The sequence below is a fragment of the Sander vitreus genome, chromosome 21 (assembly GCF_031162955.1).
Source record: "Sander vitreus isolate 19-12246 chromosome 21, sanVit1, whole genome shotgun sequence".
Lineage (NCBI taxonomy): Eukaryota > Metazoa > Chordata > Actinopteri > Perciformes > Percidae > Sander > Sander vitreus.
The window spans coordinates 14,577,226-14,596,940 of record NC_135875.1 but is presented as its reverse complement, the minus strand read 5'-3'; the positions used below and the strand labels follow the sequence as shown (position 1 = coordinate 14,596,940).

At 38.1% G+C, this 19,715-nt stretch overlaps 2 protein-coding genes across 2 annotated transcripts; one reads left to right on the top strand and one right to left on the bottom strand.

Annotated features, from left to right (window-relative positions):
- Nucleotides 1–2,260: 2,260 nt before the first annotated feature.
- fgf21 (fibroblast growth factor 21) lies at nucleotides 2,261–3,245 on the top strand. The gene is made up of 4 exons (XM_078280052.1): nucleotides 2,261–2,405; nucleotides 2,538–2,615; nucleotides 2,763–2,866; nucleotides 2,955–3,245. Exons 1-4 carry the CDS (start codon nucleotides 2,261–2,263, stop codon nucleotides 3,243–3,245), a joined length of 618 nt encoding a protein of 205 aa, XP_078136178.1.
- A 3,676-nt stretch (nucleotides 3,246–6,921) lies between these two features.
- Nucleotides 6,922–10,606, bottom strand: LOC144536264 (potassium voltage-gated channel subfamily A member 7-like). Its single transcript, XM_078279303.1, has 2 exons — nucleotides 9,920–10,606; nucleotides 6,922–7,833 (listed from the first exon to the last, which is right to left on the bottom strand). The coding sequence occupies exons 1-2, from the start codon at nucleotides 10,604–10,606 to the stop codon at nucleotides 6,922–6,924; spliced, it is 1,599 nt and encodes a 532-aa protein (XP_078135429.1).
- Nucleotides 10,607–19,715: the final 9,109 nt, after the last annotated feature.

Here is a 19,715-nt window from a genome sequence, read left to right as displayed (position 1 = left end):
AAGACATCTTTATTTACACGTGATTTCACAGCCTGCAGATGTACATCACTTTTTTCTAAGGTTGCATTTTACTTTTTTTAAAAACAGTTACTTCTAGAGCCCTTCTTAAAGTTTTATTTTGTTCATCTTTCCCCACGTGTCCTTTTAGGTTGCTGTTCTCCAAAGCCTCACTGCTGAAAACATACACAAAATATTTCTACAGCTACAAAAACGTTTTACACCTGCAAAATGTATCTCTGTGGACAAAACTTTTCCACAAATGCACAAAATATCTCTACAGCTGCAAAACTTTATTACAAATTCACAAACTTACATTTGTGAGAATTTTTAGATACGTGCATGCATTTTTTTTTTCACATGCACACAAAATGGGATGTACAACTGCAGGCTGTGAAGTTATTTGTGAAGATCATTAGCACAAGCTACAAATATGAATGACCATTTGCTTCTTGAGACTTGAAGAGTGAACTGGGTAGCGCCATCTCCTGGCTGAGTTCCATCTTTTCATCACATGGAATTTATCTGTTTTACAAGCTTTTTATTCATTGTCAGTCAAATTACACTGAAGGTCGAGCATGAGGCACACATGAAACTCAGTAATAATTATAATGAACGCATCATAAACATGATCAGTGTTTTTCAGTGTTTATGACTGTCATTCCGTTTATATTTCACTTTCAACATCCAGAAACATGTCGGAGGCTTCATTATCAAACACCAGTAGGCTACAGTTTCTATTTAATTACAGTACTGTAACTGTCACAGATTATCCATACATAAGAATTGCACAACAATACTCGTAATACATGTGGGACTGTGTTAACAGTTTGGAAGCTTAACGAAGACATTTTAAATTAAAGTCAACTTTGATAGTATAATAACACTTTGTGATATATTCTAATGTAGCTTTCAGAATTAATTTGGATGAACTGACCCCTGAAGTATCACAGTGAAATGAAATACAGTGGTAACGCACTTTGTGGAGAGTAAGTTAAGTTCATTAGTGATGCATCGTGTTTCTTTACTTGGGGGTTTACAAGCTGACGTACAACCTTTCTGGTGACCGCACAGCTGCGGTCACATAAACACTTGTCTTCTGCTTGTAAATCAGTTTCACCCACTGTTTTCCCCCTTTCTAACCCTCAAATACACACATATCAAAATAAGATAAACAACGCGGAAACCCAGTTACTTCCACTCGTAATTGTTTATTATAAATTATTTGCAGATGACGCAGAAATATGTTTGCGTTACATCTTCTTGCAGTTGTGAAATGTGTATATTTTTTTAAGTAGAGGACTGAATGGAAAAACACCCTGAGTTGCACATGACAAAGCATAATTACTGCAATCTCAGTGAGAACAAATCAAGACAAAAGTGAGGTGTTTTACTGTCCTAAAACATTTGAAATAAATCTAAAAAGTAATTGATGGCACTATGGACTGATGTGATATTGTTTGACAAAAACTCTGACTAATACATTGTATTCAAATCGCTCAATGGTGTTTTAAGCCCCCAATGTCTACTTCCAGGCAGCGCTGCGACCGTTGACTTCAAGGCACCTAACCCTAACCTTAACCCTAACCATAACCACTGCCTAATCCTAGTGCTCCTTCCAGGCAGCGCTGCCCGGAAGGAGACGTTGGGGGCTTAAAACACCGATAAACATTCAAATCAGACAAATAAGTGTATTTAATTTTAAAAGTATTGTAGGAATAGGATGAGAACATTCTAGTTGGTCTTTATGTGTAGTTAAACAATACAATACATTTTAACACAATACATAATAAACTGTTATTCAGAGGTCCTTGAATAATGTCAAATAACTAAACAAGAGTCAAAAATGGAAACAGTAGGAAACATAAAATCAAACCATGCTCTTATGTTTTATGTTCTATGTGGCCCAGATGAATTTTATCCCACCTGGCTTCCAGGAGTCCAAACACCCAACTTTACGGGCCAACTCTTACTGTAAATGATAGGAAGAAGCCCTTACATAGTGTTTAAACACAGGTCTTCCTCTCAGCATTAAATCACGGTTTCATTATGTAGAAATGTCTGACTCATATGTTCAGGAAGTAGGACCTCCTCCAAACTCCTTTATAAAGGCACACAACTTGCTCCTTTGATTGAAAAGAACTTGCTTGTACAGAGCCATACTGTATATTTCCTATTTATTTTATAAGCTATTTCTTATTTTTATCAAGCTATTGATTTTTTATTTATTCCTTATTTGTCTTCCTTAATCTTTTTTACCCAAATGTTTTTGTTTCCACACACCTCTTTCTCTTGCCTGTCTTTTCTCTTAATCATCCCACTTCCTTTCTCTCTTTCATTTTATCTCACTGACTCCAACCCACTGTTGTCCTTTGATAACCAAGTCAGAGAGGTACACCTCTACACAGGTATTTATAATGCTTTTCATTTGAGTAACTTAGTAATAGATTTAATGCAAATGTGGGGATAATGATGAGATAATGCTGCTCTTAAAAACTTTAAATTCTTCATTATGTGGATTTCTGGCCTTCTTGTTGCAGATAATCACAGAAGAGCGATGTATCTGCAAATGACTGTGGATGGGAAAGTGTCAGGAAGTGATGTTCAGACTTGTTACAGTGAGTATTTGGGAGATAAATCAGTAACAGGCAGCATATGTGGGCTCAATTTAGGATATGTTCCTTTCAAAAACACCCAAACAATGCACTGTATAGTTTGAGGTCCAGAAAATGGAGATTCATCTTTTCATATTCCTGTGTTTCCAGGTGTGCTGCAGCTGAAATCTGTCAATCCAGGCCATACTGTCATCCAGGGAAAGTCATCATCTCTGTTTCTCTGTGTGGACAGTGGAGGCCATTTAAGGGGGCAGGTACGGCAAGCAAAGACAACTTTATTTTCCTAAAGTCTCCATCTATCCTTTTGTTCAAGGTACAGTTTACATCTGTTGTCCCTTTCAGGGGCAATACTCAGAGGCCGACTGCACCTTCAGAGAATTGCTGCTGGCAGATGGATATACCCGTTTCCTTTCCTCGCACCATGGATTTCCTGTGTCTCTGGCATCAAGACATTCCCCAGATCGACACACAGTCCCCTTCACTCGATTCCTACCACTTAGGAATACCTTGGCAGGGGACAGTGTGTCTGAACAGCCACCAAACAATCAGAGATATTTCAACGTGGACTCAGATGATCTTTTAGGAATGGGTCTAAATACTATGGTCAGTCCTCAGTTCTCAGTGGACAAGTAAAGAAAATGAATTGAGATGTATAGCTGTAAATGTAGCCTATACCTTCTTTTTTTTTTATTGACCAGGGACTTAATTTTGTTATGAAATTAGTAGTTTTTGGTTCTCAACATAGTTCTCTGAGGGTAGTATTATTGTAACTTATTTATTTATTGTTTGTGTGTGTGTGTGTGTGTGTGTGTGTGTGTGTGTGTGTGTGTGGTGTAGCCTATTACAAGTGGTTATTTAAAGACTGAATAATAATTCTGTGATTTTATACTTGAGCGCATGTTTCTGTTTTATGTTTTCTGAATAAAAATAAACATATGAATTTCACTTTTGTATGTCTGAGTCTCTCATGCAATGGTACATAAATTCAATTAAACAATTTTACAAACCAAGAAGGATCAATTTACAGAATGAGAAACAAAACGTATTCTGACCAATGATTACAGCTCTCATGGTGGAGGAGAGGAAGTGGGCTGAATATTGTGAGAGCGCTCTCTGGTGGACAAATAAGTAATGAGGGGGAAGTAGGCCAAGTTCTCTGAACCACCTGTCGTGATGTTTGAAAGTCTTGGCTTTGACAAATCTACAATAACATTTCTCAAATGTCATATTATTATTAAACCAATGGCATTTCCCAACAATGTACAGTGAACTTCTTACAGTAGACATATGCTACTTGAACTAACTTGGATCCAGGCTCGGACTGTCACATGAGCCGTTTTGCTTCCCTGCCAAGAATTGCATCCACTCGGGCAGCAACAATAGGCTACTTTATGCAGAATAATGCATACCGTTTTACAATCATAGCTGCCGAAAATTGCATCCACCTCACAGGCAGCAAGGTAGGCTAATGCTAGGCCTACTACTGAGTCTCATAAAACATGACTCTAAACGTTGTACAAGTATAGACTTAAGATCATTTATCATGATGAACATGACAAACAATATAGGCTAGCCTAGTTTTTAAACAGTGCGTTGCCTTAAAAATATTTTTTTCCTTTGTGGATGCAATTCTCGGCAGGGGATGCAGAACTTGTCACAACATCGACAACAACAACAACTTAATGTTGGAACAGCCCATCTGATTATTGGCATACTGTGCAGGTGCAGTGGTACCGCCCGTCGTCACCCCTTATCCCCCCACCACCCCTCACCTCAAGTGGATCCGTCCATGTATTGTGAGAGCTCAAGCGGAAATAATCAAATGCAATTAGACAGAAAGAGCGGAGTTGAATGAAAATACAAATTAAATGGATAATAAAAGGACCGAGAAAGCGAAAAGATGGTCAGAAAAGGTCAGAGAGAAAAAAGAAAAAGAAGTCTCGAAGCTCATTCTGCTAAATGGTTTAAGTTAACAGTAGGCTATTATTTAAAAAAATATCGTTAACAGGTGCCGGTGCCACGCAGAATCCTGCTAGCTGCAGTGCTAACAGTCTGGACAGGTGAGCAGCAGCAGGCTGATTCCCGTGGAGAACAGAGGAGGCCGCTGCTGAGGACGGGCGACATGACGACCTCCCAACAGGTGATATCATACTGCTAGTCCTAGGTTAGCTCATGTAATGACAGTGTTAAAGTTAGCCAGTAAGCAGCTGTAACGTTACCTCTCAGGTGGCCCTCAACACCCACGCAGGTGTTTTCAGTTAATCTGGCTGATTAGACCTCTTCCCAGGACTGTGTGGGTGTGTATGGACTGATTGATTTGACATCTTCCTGAGTTTCTTGCTCGCTGTGTTGCACCTGTTAGGGCAGGACAAATCACACCTTTGTCATTCTTACTGGTAAATGAAGATTTGTGACCTAATAGATTCCCATCAAAGCTCTGGCCACCTTCAACATGAGCAGAGGTCTAATCATCCAGAACATCTGAAATCACCTGTGTGGGTGTTCAGAGGCTTTAAACTTGTTTGTGGTTGAGAGCGGCATTTTTGTTAATGTGCTGTTGGCTTTGAGCGTACCTGCACTGTAAATCCTGTGTTGCTGTTGAGATACAGGTAAATGCATTTCTAGTTATTGTGCTGTTGGCTTTGAGTGTTCCTGTATTGTAAATCCTGTTGAGGTACAGGTGCTTTGTGGGCCGAATACTGTTCCCAGTCCGATCCAAACTGTTGCAAAATATGTTTTATATAACTACACCACATCAGCAGCTGGTAAATGTAATGAATGGTGTTCTGTCTGTTACATAGATGAAATTCCTTTTGATAAATTAACTTGTACACCCACTATTTTGTAGGTCTGCTTCCACATATTGTGACAATTTTTGACCGTCAGGACCAGTTTTCTATAAAAACAATAATAATACCACTATTATATACATAACCATTTTTATACAAATTATATGCAGTTTGCCTAAACATTTAAAACATCCTATGGATTTTATTTCATGTTTAGATATATATATTCTCAGTTCTGCTTGACTGGCTGTACAGGTGGTAAGGTTTTAGGTTTGTTGTCCTACAAATGGTTTATCTTAATTTATTTTTACCCTTGTTCAATTAACATCAATAACACAAACTAAAACACATTGAAGCAGTTCACTCTAGCAATGTAACATTAGTACACATACCTTCCATAAGTCATCACTGTGATGTTGTGGAAAGTCTTATGTGTTCCAGTGAAACTGAGAACGTTATTGGAAGCTACTGCTTATAACAGCTTAGTAGCTGGGGAAAAGGTCGGCCACACAACAGTGAAACACAGATTCAATCTGGCAGACCTCTGTCACTAACTGTTCTGCTTAGATGCAGTAGGCTAAACAGTGAAGGATTAAGTACAATTATATTTCTCTAGTTTATTTCATGTCCTAAACACTGCTATATCACATAGGCAAATATGTTTTTTTTACCAGGTACCAGCACCTTTTCTCTAAATAATTGCTCAATACCACAGGCAACCATAAATAACACTGCTTCTTTTAGAAAAATAATAAAATATAATCTTTATTAAAAACACTGAGTGCATAATTAAGCAAGTAAATACAGAACTTTTGTTATAACAATCAAAACGTTCCTCTTTAACACAAATGGGTAACACTGTGTCATTAAGTAATGCAACAGTGTTGTATTACAGCATGATACAGGTCATGTCAGTCACTTCAGGTGACATAAGCCAAAACTACACAAATGTGAACTTTGTACATTACTCACAGAAGAATATTGAGAATGTGGGGTTGGTTTACAGGAGATCTCAATCTGTCTGCAGCGACGGCTCTGCTGGTGTTTGGTTGAGTTTTTGATGAGACATGACATCTATATTGCCAATAATCTATCTGCTTCCACTTCAAACATTAAGCCAAAACGTGACAGTACTAAGACATCATAGTTTCAAGGCACAGATCAGACATTCAGAAAGTCATTTTCAAACACAAGCTGATAGCATTAATAAATAACAGCTCATATTATATTTATATCAACACCCTGAGAATGTAAAACTCACTGTCTTTTATTGTTATATATTATACAATAGTTGCCTTTCAGCAACATTTGCATGGTTAGTGATGTAATAAATACATATAAATGAACAAAGGAAAGGCAATAAAAAGTATTTAGTGGGCATATTAGTGTTATGGTTTTATTTCTCCCGTTTATTTTCTTCTAATTTCATTCATTGTGTTTCATTCTGTTTTTTTCATTCCCTTCAAATCATTTTTTCCTACTGTGTCTTTCTCAAATGGTACACAATAACACTCACCTCCCTACACTTGGGTAACCAGTGGTTCCCTCAGATACATGTTTCCTCCTCTGAACTCTGTGCCCTGCCCTGTACACAGTCCACCCAGCAGAGTCCCTTTCAAAGGGTTGCATATGCCTTCAATGGCGTAATAATCTCCCTCTGGATCTCTATCCCCTTCCTCTATTTCCTCTATCTCCCCTTCTGGACCCTTGTCCTCCCACAGACCCGTCTGGACATGTGTGTACTCGGTGTGGTCCTCACATTCAGTCTCCCGATGGTAGAAGTAGCTAAAGTTGGACACTATGACGGGCACTGGCAGCGAGATGGTGAGAACACCAGCAATGGCGCACATTGAGCCCACTAGCTTACCCCACACTGTCGCTGGGTACATATCACCATAGCCCACTGTGGTCATGGTGACAACTGCCCACCAGAAGGCATGTGGTATACTGATAAAGTGTGTGTCGGTGTGGTCAGCCTCAGCAAAGTAGATGGCACTGGAGAAGATGATGACGCCAATAAACAGGAAGAAGATAAGCAGGCCCAGTTCACGCATGCTGGCCTTCAGTGTCTGACCAAGGATCTGAAGGCCCTTAGAGTGACGAGACAACTTAAAGATCCTGAACACCCTCACTAACCTGATGACTCTGATGATGGCCAAGGATGTGGCTGGAGAGGCGTCATTATCCTTGGCCAGCTCCGTTCCCAGAGTGACAAAAAAGGGTAGGATGGCACTGAAATCGATTATGTTCATGACATCCTTGAAGAAGTACATCTTGCTGGGAGAACAAGCGAAGCGCATGAGGAGCTCGAAGGAGAACCAGCATATGCAGACGGTTTCTACCAGGAAGAAGGGGTCATGGAAAACACTGTGTGGAAGAGGCATGTTCTCAGATACGTTCTTTGCCTGGGAGTGGTACTTGTAAAAATATGCCTAAAGTAAAGGAGACAGGACAGACAGGAAAGGTATAAAACATACTTGTAAAGTAGTACTAGGCCTATCATTTTAACAAGAATAAAATACAAGAGCCAGACCGATATCGGTCGGACAATATATTTGGTTCATATTGACCTATCACAGACATATCGGTGTCGGCGTATATGTTTTCCGATATGCGCCGTTATACATTTTTTATTTTTTTTAAACATATAATGCAGAAAACTGTGTAAGCAATTGTTTAAACTGTGCAAAAAGCAAACGTGTAAAAATGACACAAAAAAAAAAAAAAAACATTTCTTGCCTAGAAATAGTTTGGTAAATAACCCTCCGTGAATTGACATTTTTCCACTTTACTCGTACGGATTTAAAAAAACAAAGAAAAAAACGTGTTAATTAGTGAGCTTATAAATGCTGGTAGGTGGATTTTGTTACCTTTAGATAAAACCAAGCTAGCTGTTCCCCCCTCTTACCAGTCTTTATGCTAAGCAGCTAAGCTAAGCAGCTCAAGGCTCCAGCTACATATTGACGGTATAGACATTAGAGTGGTATCTATCTTATCATCTAAGTCTCAGCAAGAAAGCAAATAAACCTATTACCCAAAATATCAAACTATTAATTTCATGTCATTTTGCTAATTGCTACTGTTTTTGTGGTTTTCTAATAAACTACATAGATCTTCAGTATGTTGTCAACCATCTCATTGGTTCTCACTTTTGACACCATCATAAAAGCGTTTGGCATCTGCGGCTTTACATTTCAGTCACAGCTTTAGCTATCTCTTTTTCAGTCCACCTGTCTTTCCGTCTTCCATGTCCATTATTGGCGTCACATTCAAGCACTGGATAGTGGCTGTTTAAAACATCTTACACTTAACATCAAGTTAAACGTGTGAAAGCAGATGATACAGATATAAAGGGATCAGTTTAGTATGCTGTAATGGGCTGTGTGTAATATATACAGTTTCAGGGTAGTTTAAATAAACAAAGTATTCTTTATGACTTTCAGTAGCAGGTTAGTGACAGTGTTTATTACTAAAGGTGGACATCTATGTGTTGATCTGCTCCAAGGGCTCTCCTAAAACTAAATATAACCCTGTGAGATCTCCGAGGAGAAACATGAGAACGTCTCCTCGTCCATCTCCACCTTGGGTACTATCCTGAATCCCTGGCCTTGCAGCCATGTTACATTGCCAATACAGTTCAGTGGGTCTGCCGCTGACTTGGACTGAAGTAAGTTACAGTAGTTTCCTGGCAGCTCCCTTTTGCAAAGGCAGCTTGGCCTAGCACAGCAGTCCTGGAGGAATGTGTTAACATGACCCAACGTATGCTTCTCGTCCTGTGAGACCTTTTAGTCTCCGGTTCTAAGCTGCCAGAAAGCTTTGGCTCACCTTTGCATATGTGTTTGGTCACTTGTGTGACCTTTTATTAACACATCTAACCGTCTCCTCACCTTGTCTTTCCTTTCTCTCCTTTTTATTTATATTTCAGGCCACCCCTGTTACTCCCTGTACCCTTTAGCGCTTCCTGAATCTGAGTGTATCAAATTTAACAGCCGACTAAAATAATCACACCATAAGCTTCTCTCTCTCTCTCTCTCTCTCTCTCTCTCTCTCTCTCTCTCTCTCTCTCTCTCTCTCTCTCTCTCTCTCTCTCTCTCTCTCTCTCTCTCTGACAGACATTGGCATATAGTCCCCATGTCAGTATTTTTCCTCTTTAACACGCTGTAGTACACACCAAGTGTGTGTTTACCTAAACACCTGCTTCCCGTGATATCAGGTTTCCATTTGACCCAGGGAGTCACACACATCCCATTGAAGACATTATACCCAGGTGGTTTGATTTTGGCTTTTAGTGTCTCTGTTTCAGCAAGTGGAATTCAATTTAATGTTGTGATATTAAACATAAACTCTGACATGAAAATATAAAAAGATTGAGTGGTAGGGTTATTTTGTCAAGACAGAGATCCTTTTTAAAATGACTACTAACAATATATCCTCATGTCCAAAGCTTTACCTTTTGACCTACCCTATCTATACGCCAAATGTAAAACATGTATTTAACCTTTTAATCACATTTCCTACCTCTCGTGTCTCTTTCTCATTCCTGAAGTCAGGCAAAGTCTCCAGGCAGAAGATGAGGATGGACACCACAATGACCATGACACTGATGATGGCTATGATGCGTGCGCCTGATGAGGACTCGGGGTGCTCAAACAACATCCATAGTCTTTTCTGGATTTCGTTGGACGGTAGCGGCCTCTCCTCCTCTTTTGCAAAACCTTCGTCCTCCTTGAAGCGACTCATGATGTCCTGTCCCAGCTCGTAGAACATCAGCTCTTCCATGAAGATGTCCAGGGGTATGTTCGCGGGCCTCCGAAGCCTCCCACCTGACTGGTAGAAGTACAGAATGGCATCAAAGCAGGCACGGTTTCGGTCTAGGAAGAGCTCGTTTCGAAGTGGGTCAAAGTACCGTAACCTACGCCTAGGGTCACCAAGCAAGGTGTCAGGGAATTGGGCTAAGGTGCGAAGCTGAGTTTCATAACGCATCCCAGAGACATTGATGGCCAGTCTTTCACTCAGCGCCCATCCATTCCTCCATAGAGACCCAGAATGCCGGGTCTCTTTCTTCTTCTCCTTCTCGTTCACTTGGATCTCCTTCTCTCCTTTTTCCTCACAGTTGAGTTGGTTTTTCAGCTGTTTACCGTTTTCTCCATCGCTCTCTTTCCTTCTGCCTCCTCTTTCATCGTCCTGTGGGTCACTGCTGTCCATTCCTGTGTGTATCCCAGGCCAAACCACAGAACAACTGGGCTTAAAAGCAAACCCTGTCTGAAACCAGAGTGATAGTTTTGGGTTTCATTACAGATGGCATTAGAAGCAAATGGTTGTAGGGGAGATACTGTAGCAGTGTTTGTATAGTAAACATTTCGCATGACAGATTTCATCACAGTTGCACATTTCTTTTAAATGTTACTTAATTATTTTTATTTTATTTAGGTGAACTGTGAATAAAAAAGTCAAATAAGCAATGTTAGTACCCAGTTAGCAAGATGAAAGCGTTTACTCACTAAGTGTAAAACAGCTGCTGACAGAGACTAATGGCAGGATGAAAAATCACATTGTTCGTGTCCTGTGGCTCATCATATCCGTCTGTCATATACACAATGTCCTTGTTTGGCTGTCTCTCTAACCAGGTTGTACAAAAACTGCTTCCAGTTGGTTGCTCAGGGAACATCTACGTTCTTATCCTGTCCCTTGCTGCCTCACGTTGTCTGTCTTGAAATCTTTTTGGGAATGCTGTCCTGTTGAAATTCAATCTCTGCTAGATCCCTCCAACCCCACCCTGTCTTTTCCCTCCATTTTAGCTATGAGGCAAGACAACCTTCAACCTCCCTATCAAATGTCACCTCTGCCTGGCATCGCATGGTGTTACCCCCTCTAACAAGCATGGTACTCTGACTGGCAGAGGTCCCTCACTGTTACTCATATTTGATATGAATGTGTTATTTAAAAACAAAAAACGGTGGAACTGATACACATACATATTTCCTAATAATCAGCAAATCTTTAAATTTGTATATGGATAAGTTAAAATTGTTTTGCATTATTATGGGGGATTTATACTCGCATGTTTTGGGGTATGTTAGTTATTTTTATTTTGCAAAAAGCCCTTTCTGTTGCACTTTTTATATTTCCCAAACTATAATTTATTGTATATGTTAGACCAAGACAACTACAAAACCTAATGTAGTTTAAGATTAAAAGAGGTACAATACTCTTACATGTAAAGCAAGTACGTAATTCAAATAAGTTGATTCTTTTACCACCAAAAATGTATTTAGTAGAATGAATTAGACCCCCCCCAAAAAAAAAACCTTGAAAATGTGACATTTTGAACCTGCTTGTTATCTTAAAATGATAAAAGACAGATCTTTGTTATCAAACAATATATTTCTGCTAACCAATATAATGTATAATACATTTACCATATACAAATGAATACAACATAATTTGCAACTGTACCCTCATTTTGAAGCCAGGTACATGAACAAGATACAATTCAACCCTATTTTAGTGTATCTGAAATAGGTTTGGGTACCGTTCACATTTTAACCGCTACTGGTACCTGAAGTTCAGTGCTGATATCCAATGGTACCTTCTTTCAGTACTTTACTCTCAGTGTAATGACAAAAACATTTATTTCAGTGGAAAAAAACTTCTCAATTTCAAGATTTTATTTATTTAGCCATTTTACACACTAGACAAAATAAATCCTCTCCCAAACCCGTCCCTACAACCTATTAAATCAAATAATTATTAATTTCTTACACTGCATTTCAGCTTTTATTCTTGTATTTGTATCTCATTCTTTTTAGAAGAAAAAAAATGCTCTTTAATGTTTTATGTATAGCACTTTGAATTGCCTTGCCTTGCCCTACAACCTCCAGCTTGTCACCAGGGCAGAGAAAACGCTGTTGTGCCTGTCTCAGAGACCCCACTCTGTCAAACATGCAGAGGAGAGGACCAAGAAGCTCGCCCTTATGCACTCTCAGGTACCGAAATTTGGCACCGTTTGATTTAACGGTACTCTGTAGTACCGACATAATTCGGTCGATACCCTAAAAAGTACAGAGTACGGTACACAACCCTAATCTCAAACAAGCAACTGGGTAAAAGTAGCCAATCACAATGCACACAGGTAAGTTGTTGTCCCCACTGTCAATTTGTGTTTACTTCTTTTAAACAAAGCATAAAGCACTGTGTTAACTACTAACTGTCATCGTGTGGTGTTTTTTTGCCGTTGTAGCATTGTATAGTCTAGCTGTAACTTTAGCATTGGCATTACCGCTTTGCCAGCTGTACAGTAAATTGTAAGAAGGTTAATGAGGAGTAGAAGTAGAAGCTTTGTTGAGAACTACAAAATAAGGTTTATTTTGGCCTCATGGGTAGTTTTGTCACAAAGTAGAAAATGAATCCCTATGGGAGCAATAACATGAATGTGTTGTTGGGTAAATTGGCTCACCTTTATTATTATTATTTGTAGAGCAGCACAACAATCGTCGTTTAGCTAATGCAAGTTTTTTTATTTTTTACATTTTTTGACGCTTAGTTTAAATAAACTTTGACTCCTGTCTGCCTCCTCCTTTTTTTGCAATGTCTCAAAAATGAAATGGAATCATGGGTTGTGTCACATTAAAGAGGACTTTCATAATAATAATAAGTTATTATTATTATACAAAAAATATACTATTTTTGGTACTTCTACTTCAGTTAATTTTGACTGTTTTTAAAACAAATGACAAAACAACCAAATACATAAAGACCAATCAATCCCATCAATGAATCAATCATATTTACTGTTATTAGTCATAGGTCCTCATCCATCTGAATATATACCAAACCAGACACTACTATGTATTACCACCAGATGGAGGTGAAGTTTTGGCACAAAGGGGAAAAAAAACTGAAGGAGGCCTCTGCCGACATTTCCTCACAGCTGCTACATTAGATTCCCATTTGATCACGTTTGTCATCAAATCATGAAACTCAGACTGCTCACTATAAATCTGACAACCTTTTTGTGTAAGTGTGCTTAGAAAACGATAAGCATGAGCATGTGACCAGAGTGAGGACATAATAAATTACCAATACAATCTAAATGAAAATCAAGTCCATTAAATTAAATGCAAGAAATTCTTCCAGTTTTTTTGGGGTGTAACAGATGAATCTTCCTTCTTCCAAAATGACGCCCCATAAAAATGGAGTGTTATTGTTAGCGTTGTGCATCATAATCTTGGATTAGGGAATACTGTGACAAAGAAGTAGATGTAAAATGACTTTAAATTCTTTAGCTTCTATGCAGCTATGCAGAGCAGTCATGAGACTCCCATGAGATGGCTGCACATACCACCACAGATTCATCACCACATAGAAACCGTTTGAAACAGACAGTGGGTATCCATGAGTAGAAAATGGATGACTCATCAGACCACATTGCTATTCTTACCATGTGGTCCTTACACCAGCTTATGGTACATAAGCATTCTCCAAACAGCAGTGCTAAGATTATTTAGTAATCTTTTTCCACTGTGCAGGTGTCCTATTAAGAGCTCTTAATTGTCTACTTTTCTACTTTGAATTACCTAAGTTGCTAATTTTCAAACCCTTTCCCTTTTGCCATGATTTACAATGTGATATGTCATAAAAGACTGTCAGACAACTTCAACCACTTTAACACTGCGAACTGGCATTCTAGTTGATGACTCACCTATGTACAATAGCTGCTTTTGTAACTGTAAAGCAACAAATTAAATAATAATTTGGTAACATTTAAATAATTGATAGCAAATTAAACTTAAGTTAATAGATTTTTCTACCGTTAAAAAACAATGAAATGATAAGTCATGTTTATTCATTATTAGTTCAGCTATAATTTGTTATTTTAACAGTTATTTGTTAATGATTACCAAATGATTTGTAAACCGTCAAACATTATTTGGATGGCTTTTATAAAGTTGCAACTGATGATTATAATACCTTATTAATGCTTGATAAATACTTATACTTAGATAAAGCATCTTTAAATATTATTTAGATGGTATCCGTGCACAAAAAAAATCTCTTTTATAGATCACTAAAAAAAGATTTAATGGAGCCAAATGAATGTTACTTTATGCTTTATTAATCATTGACTAATCATAAGCATTAGTAAATCATGTTTATAGATGCTTACAATTTGTAATGCTCATTATAAGCAATTATTTTATATCACCCTAAACTAATGATAAAATAACATAAATTATACCATTAATATTAATTAATAAATGAAAAAAAGAAACTTGACAGTTGGACCTTCTTGGAAATGCTGGCATCAAAATACCCCATATCCTTAAACTTTCAGTCGCAAATGTAATGTCATCCTTCAGTTTCTTGGAAGACTTTGGATTTTCATTGTGTCCACACTTCAAACCAGATTATATCAATCAGTGTATTGTGGTATCCTGTTCCAGACAGGCTGATGAATAGAGCTAGTGACAGTCAGTACAGAAGTCCCTATGCACAGAAGCATCAGTTAGGAATCTTAAATAAACTGACACAACATTGATGTCACTTTTTCATTTATTTTAAGTTCATTTCAATGATTTTAAGCAATTTTAATGTCTCTGAAAAAGCATCTCATGACCGTTAGTTCAGTTATTCATTCAAGCTGCTATGGAGATTGGTTCACATTAGATCGCATTGACATTCATACATTTTAAGTCTCAATAGTAGAAATATGTTCAATTATGACACTTTATTGATATGTTTCTATTTTTTCTTCAAAATATAAAAAGATAGATCATGAACATTCCATTGAAATATAATTTATACAGTTCTTGATGAGTTGTTCTTTGTGTCCCAACATTTAAAAAATAAAATCCGGCATAAATCACAACCAGATACTCCAGTGACCACCTCTTCTCCCCATTCACTCTCCTACTAAGACTGCAGTACAATGGACTAGTACATAAGTCTGTTTTATACAATTTGATGGCATGTAAAATGAACATACATCTTGTATCTTTGGAATGCTTATGTAAATGCATGATGTTAGCCTGTAATATTAAATGTATGTATATCGGTATGACTTTTGTGGTGTTAGTCACATTATTTCTAATTAAAATAAGATATTAAATATATTAGAAAACTATTCAGTATGATAACATTTCCTCTAAAACAACTCTGGTCTTATCACTTTGTAAAATAAAATATTTTTAGGTTAGTGTGATTGCTATGTCACTTTATGGAAAGCCATAAAGCCACTACACATGTGGTTGCAATCATCTGAACTGATGACCGAACATCTGTGTCTCAGGGAGCATACAGTAAGTGTCGATCAGCGGCATTCTTGGTGCAGATTGCATACAGTGTCCTCAATTTAAAAAAGAAAAAACAACATATTCAACAGAAACAGGCACATAAAGAAAATCAATAGGCTATTGTAGAGGATGTGTCAACCAAGGACCACATAACGCCTTCCAAACACCTGGAGAGGACATGTCATAATATTGTTACAACACATAGTAGCCATTAAGTTAACAGTGGCACCTACTTACCATGTAAAGCATTTTTTTCTTTTGGTTATGTAAGTGTTACATAGGAAATCTTTAACACTGTATAACAGATTGCAAACTTTAGAAAATAAAACAGACTTAGCACTCTCAACATTGTAACTTATTCTGTTCAACATGACTTAATCAAATGGCAGTATTATGCAATAGAAAAGGAAAGACATCTTTTTCAGCCTGGCATTGGCATAGCAGTCACAATGTAGAGAATGAAGAAATGACAAACGTAACAGTGAAAAAATAAGGAAAGAAAAAAGACAGTACTCGGCCATGAAAACACATACAGCTGGGTGAAGCACAAAGTTTTTGCAAGTGTGCACACCATTGCTAGAAGTTTACCTCTAAAATATCCATAAACATCTGACCATCAAAGCCATAGTTGCTTAATGCCTTCCATACTGGAACCAGAACTGAAACCGGGAGCTTTAAAAAGATAAGAGACCAAAACAAAACCCCATGGACCATTTTTGCAAATAGACAAAAGCTCTAGAACCTGTAAAACCTTGAATGGTCTATGTAGTCTACATCACACAATATTCTGGTGAGTCTCCAACTGTAATGTACTGGGAATGGACAGAGGACCATTCAGCTGCCTGAGCTGAGCCCTGGACCTGCAGGGCCGGAAACTCACTTGAAATACCAAATCAAGGATGAGGGACTTGGAGAGCACTCAACATTGAGATGCTCTTTTAAGCTTTTTTTTTATTTTTCATCAATCTCCCCACGGTGGACACTAGTATCTCTCATCGTCTTTCTCACAACACTTAAAGTACTTCACTGACATCATTTTGGAAGCTCTGGGTCTCTTTGATTGGTGCTCACATGGCTGTGTTGTGTGCTGTAATGAGCTGCCAACTAGCCAGCTGGATGACGGTAACTCCATGGGTAACGACGAATGCAAAGACCTGACCATCTAAAAAAACAAGACGAGCTACCTCTACACACTCATGCTGACACTGTGAGTGTGAGTAGTTTTCAGTTGCATCTCGAAGGAAGACGTTTCTGCTCTACGACACGGCACAGTGTTCATAGTTATCAGGACTGGATTCATGACAAACAATGATAGGAGGCTAAGGGGATATGTCAAGACTGTTCCCCCTCGAGAGATTATCAAGTCATAATGCATGCGTTTTTTTACACATCACGGTGAGGTGTTCACATTATCGTTATCTATATACCGTACTAGAATTTATTATGTTAGAAAGAAAACACCTATATCCACACACACCAACACACCTGAGTCCTTTAAACCACACACAAACTTTGGAATGGCAGTTGGTTCCATGCAAACCTGAAATCTCTCTTGATTGTTCGCCAGTATAGTATCTTTCATAGTCTGTTATTGGTCTTTATTATATAACCTGGACTTGTGCTCCCATTTTTCTACTACTAGGACTAGTGGAACAGAACTGCCTATCCCAGCAAAATCCTGCCATGGGACATCCAAAGCCTTAACGCATCTCTTTAACACTGAGGCGTTGAAGATACTCTTGAGGTTCTCCATTTGCCCTGCTACAATCATGTGACAACTCTTATATTATTGCCAACGAAAAAAAGCAAACTATGAGTACTAATCAAGCAGTCAAAGTTGTGGTATGGAGAGCTGTTGTTTTAGAACTGCTGCTGCTGCTGCTGCTGCTGCTGCTACTGCTACGGTAGTTGTGCAAATGATTCAAGGAAAACATGGACTTTGTGATTAACGACAAACAACCTTTGCGCAAATGCTATAGTTTGGCAAAGTCTTGAATGATCTCTGTTGATTAAATGGTTAGAAAATATACTGCTCGATGCATAAAAAAGTAAAACTATGGCAGCGGTCAAAAACACTGGAATGGGGAATGTAGGGCAGTAGTAGCAGAGAGATTTCATCAAACAAAACATAGTTCAGGGTGTACTTTGCAAACAAACATGTTTCAATATTCACATTTTTTTACTTTTCAAAACAAAATATAGCTCTTCTCTTTCATTATAATCTTTTTTAAAACATTAATTGCATATAACATTTTTTTAATTCATTTTATATATACTTTTTTTGTATCTCTAGCACCCTTGTCTTCAACTAAGGGCTTGCAGAAAAGACAGTCATGCAAACTAGTCATGCTGGTAAACAAAGTTACAAAAATGCATTATCTTTTTTTTTTCATTTGTTTATCTCAGCGTCCATCCTTTGTCATCCCCATGTCTTTATAGGCAAGAGTCATTGCTCATTGTCTTTCCAAAAAAAATAACAAAATATTTACTTCCCATCTCTTCCCAGGACTTTGATTCCATTTCATGATGCCAAATGTTCTATTAACATTGGCATCTGATTTTTTTTTTTCTTTCTTCCATTCTGGACCTTTTCTGCTCAGCAACTTCCTCCGAAGTCATGGATAGTTGATTTGTTTATCAAAATATAGATTTGTTCTCTTTGTACACTTCCACACATGCTCTACACTTGGTCCATTTCTTCTAATTTCCCCCTTTGCCTAAGGGGAATCCTTATCTTGACATCGACTTGCCAGAGTAGCAGTCGTTGGCAGCAAGAGGGACAAGAGAGAGATGGGGCAGTATTCATCTGGAGAGTCTTGTGCCTATTGGCAGTGTTGGCCTTTGTGTTAGGATTAGCATTTATCTGATTGGTCCCTTTCAAAATGATAATGCAGAATTTCCAGCTAATGTTTTATGTGATGTAAAAAGTGTCCTTGTGGCAGGGCGTGGCCTTTTAGTTGTAATGAGACTTTGCTCCTCATGACTGAGCACTGTCAGTCAGACATGGGAAAATACTTGTAATATTTATATAGGCATGGGATGCTAGTGGCAGTTAAAGTACTTTTAGAGGAATGTGTTTGTACCAAATGGAAGCAATGAAATATTACTTCTAATCTACTATACATTACAGAAGGTCATTCAGCAAGTGCTTGCTACAGGACCTTTGGTATCCCACATAGACTTTCAGGCAAGCCCATGTCAGTACATGAGAGATAAAGATGTCTTTTGCCACCATTTTCTTATGGTGAATGTTTCAGGTGAGTCTAAATATACAGTAAAGTCTATACACGACCTGTTTAAGCTGATGCTACATGTGCTTCATTTGTTCAACTTCATAGTGCTGTTTTTGATTATCTTAGTACTTGTGAGTAGGGCAGTGTTTCAGTCTGATAGAAGTGAATGGAAGACATAAGTTCAGTGGCAAACATGCTATACAAGTGCTAAACTTGAAAAGGGGCCAAAGTATGGGTGTTGGTAAATACTGATGGATTTCATATGCACTGTTTGTATTTAGTGCATCTTTTTTTTGGAATGTTAAGTGTTTTAACGAGTAAGACCAATCCTTTGTCTCTCATGTACTATATATTTTTTTTCTTTACTGGAGAGGAACCTAAGAGGAAAATGACATCTATAAGATCCCTTGAATGCATAAATTCCTCTCTCTTCCAACTGTTGATGGATAAAGTCAAGTTATTTCCAAGCCAACAAATGCTACAATATGTTAGCAGAGATGCTACATTGTTCGTTCAGTCCTTTGTGAAGACAAGTGTTTTTCAGAAATGTGTGAAGTTGCTCAGTTGTTCAGCACTGTAGACGGTACTGAGTTATCATCACACAAGATGGCAAGTATAATGTTGTCAGAGAGATGTCATCTGGAATGTGTAATCAGGAGTCCTTTTCTCTCCCAAAAGTGTGTCAGTGCAATGCTCAGTCAGTTTGCCGAAAAAGGAAAAAAAAGGTCTGTCAGACAGTGTCAGACAAATGTGGTTGGAGTTCCAAGAGGTGGCTTTGGTAACAACGTG

Bases quoted from the DNA above. Each gene is read 5' to 3' on its own strand.
- LOC144536264 (XM_078279303.1), bottom strand. From the start codon at position 10,606: ATGGACAGCAGTGACCCACAGGACGATGAAAGAGGAGGCAGAAGGAAA. The intron at 7,834-9,919 runs GTAGGAAATGTG...CCTTTACTTTAG, and splicing joins ATGAGAAAGAGACACGAGAG to GCATATTTTTACAAGTACCA.
- fgf21 (XM_078280052.1), top strand. From the start codon at position 2,261: ATGTTTTTGTTTCCACACACCTCTTTCTCTTGCCTGTCTTTTCTCTTA. The intron at 2,406-2,537 runs GTATTTATAATG...TTCTTGTTGCAG, and splicing joins AGAGGTACACCTCTACACAG to ATAATCACAGAAGAGCGATG. The intron at 2,867-2,954 runs GTACGGCAAGCA...TGTCCCTTTCAG, and splicing joins GAGGCCATTTAAGGGGGCAG to GGGCAATACTCAGAGGCCGA.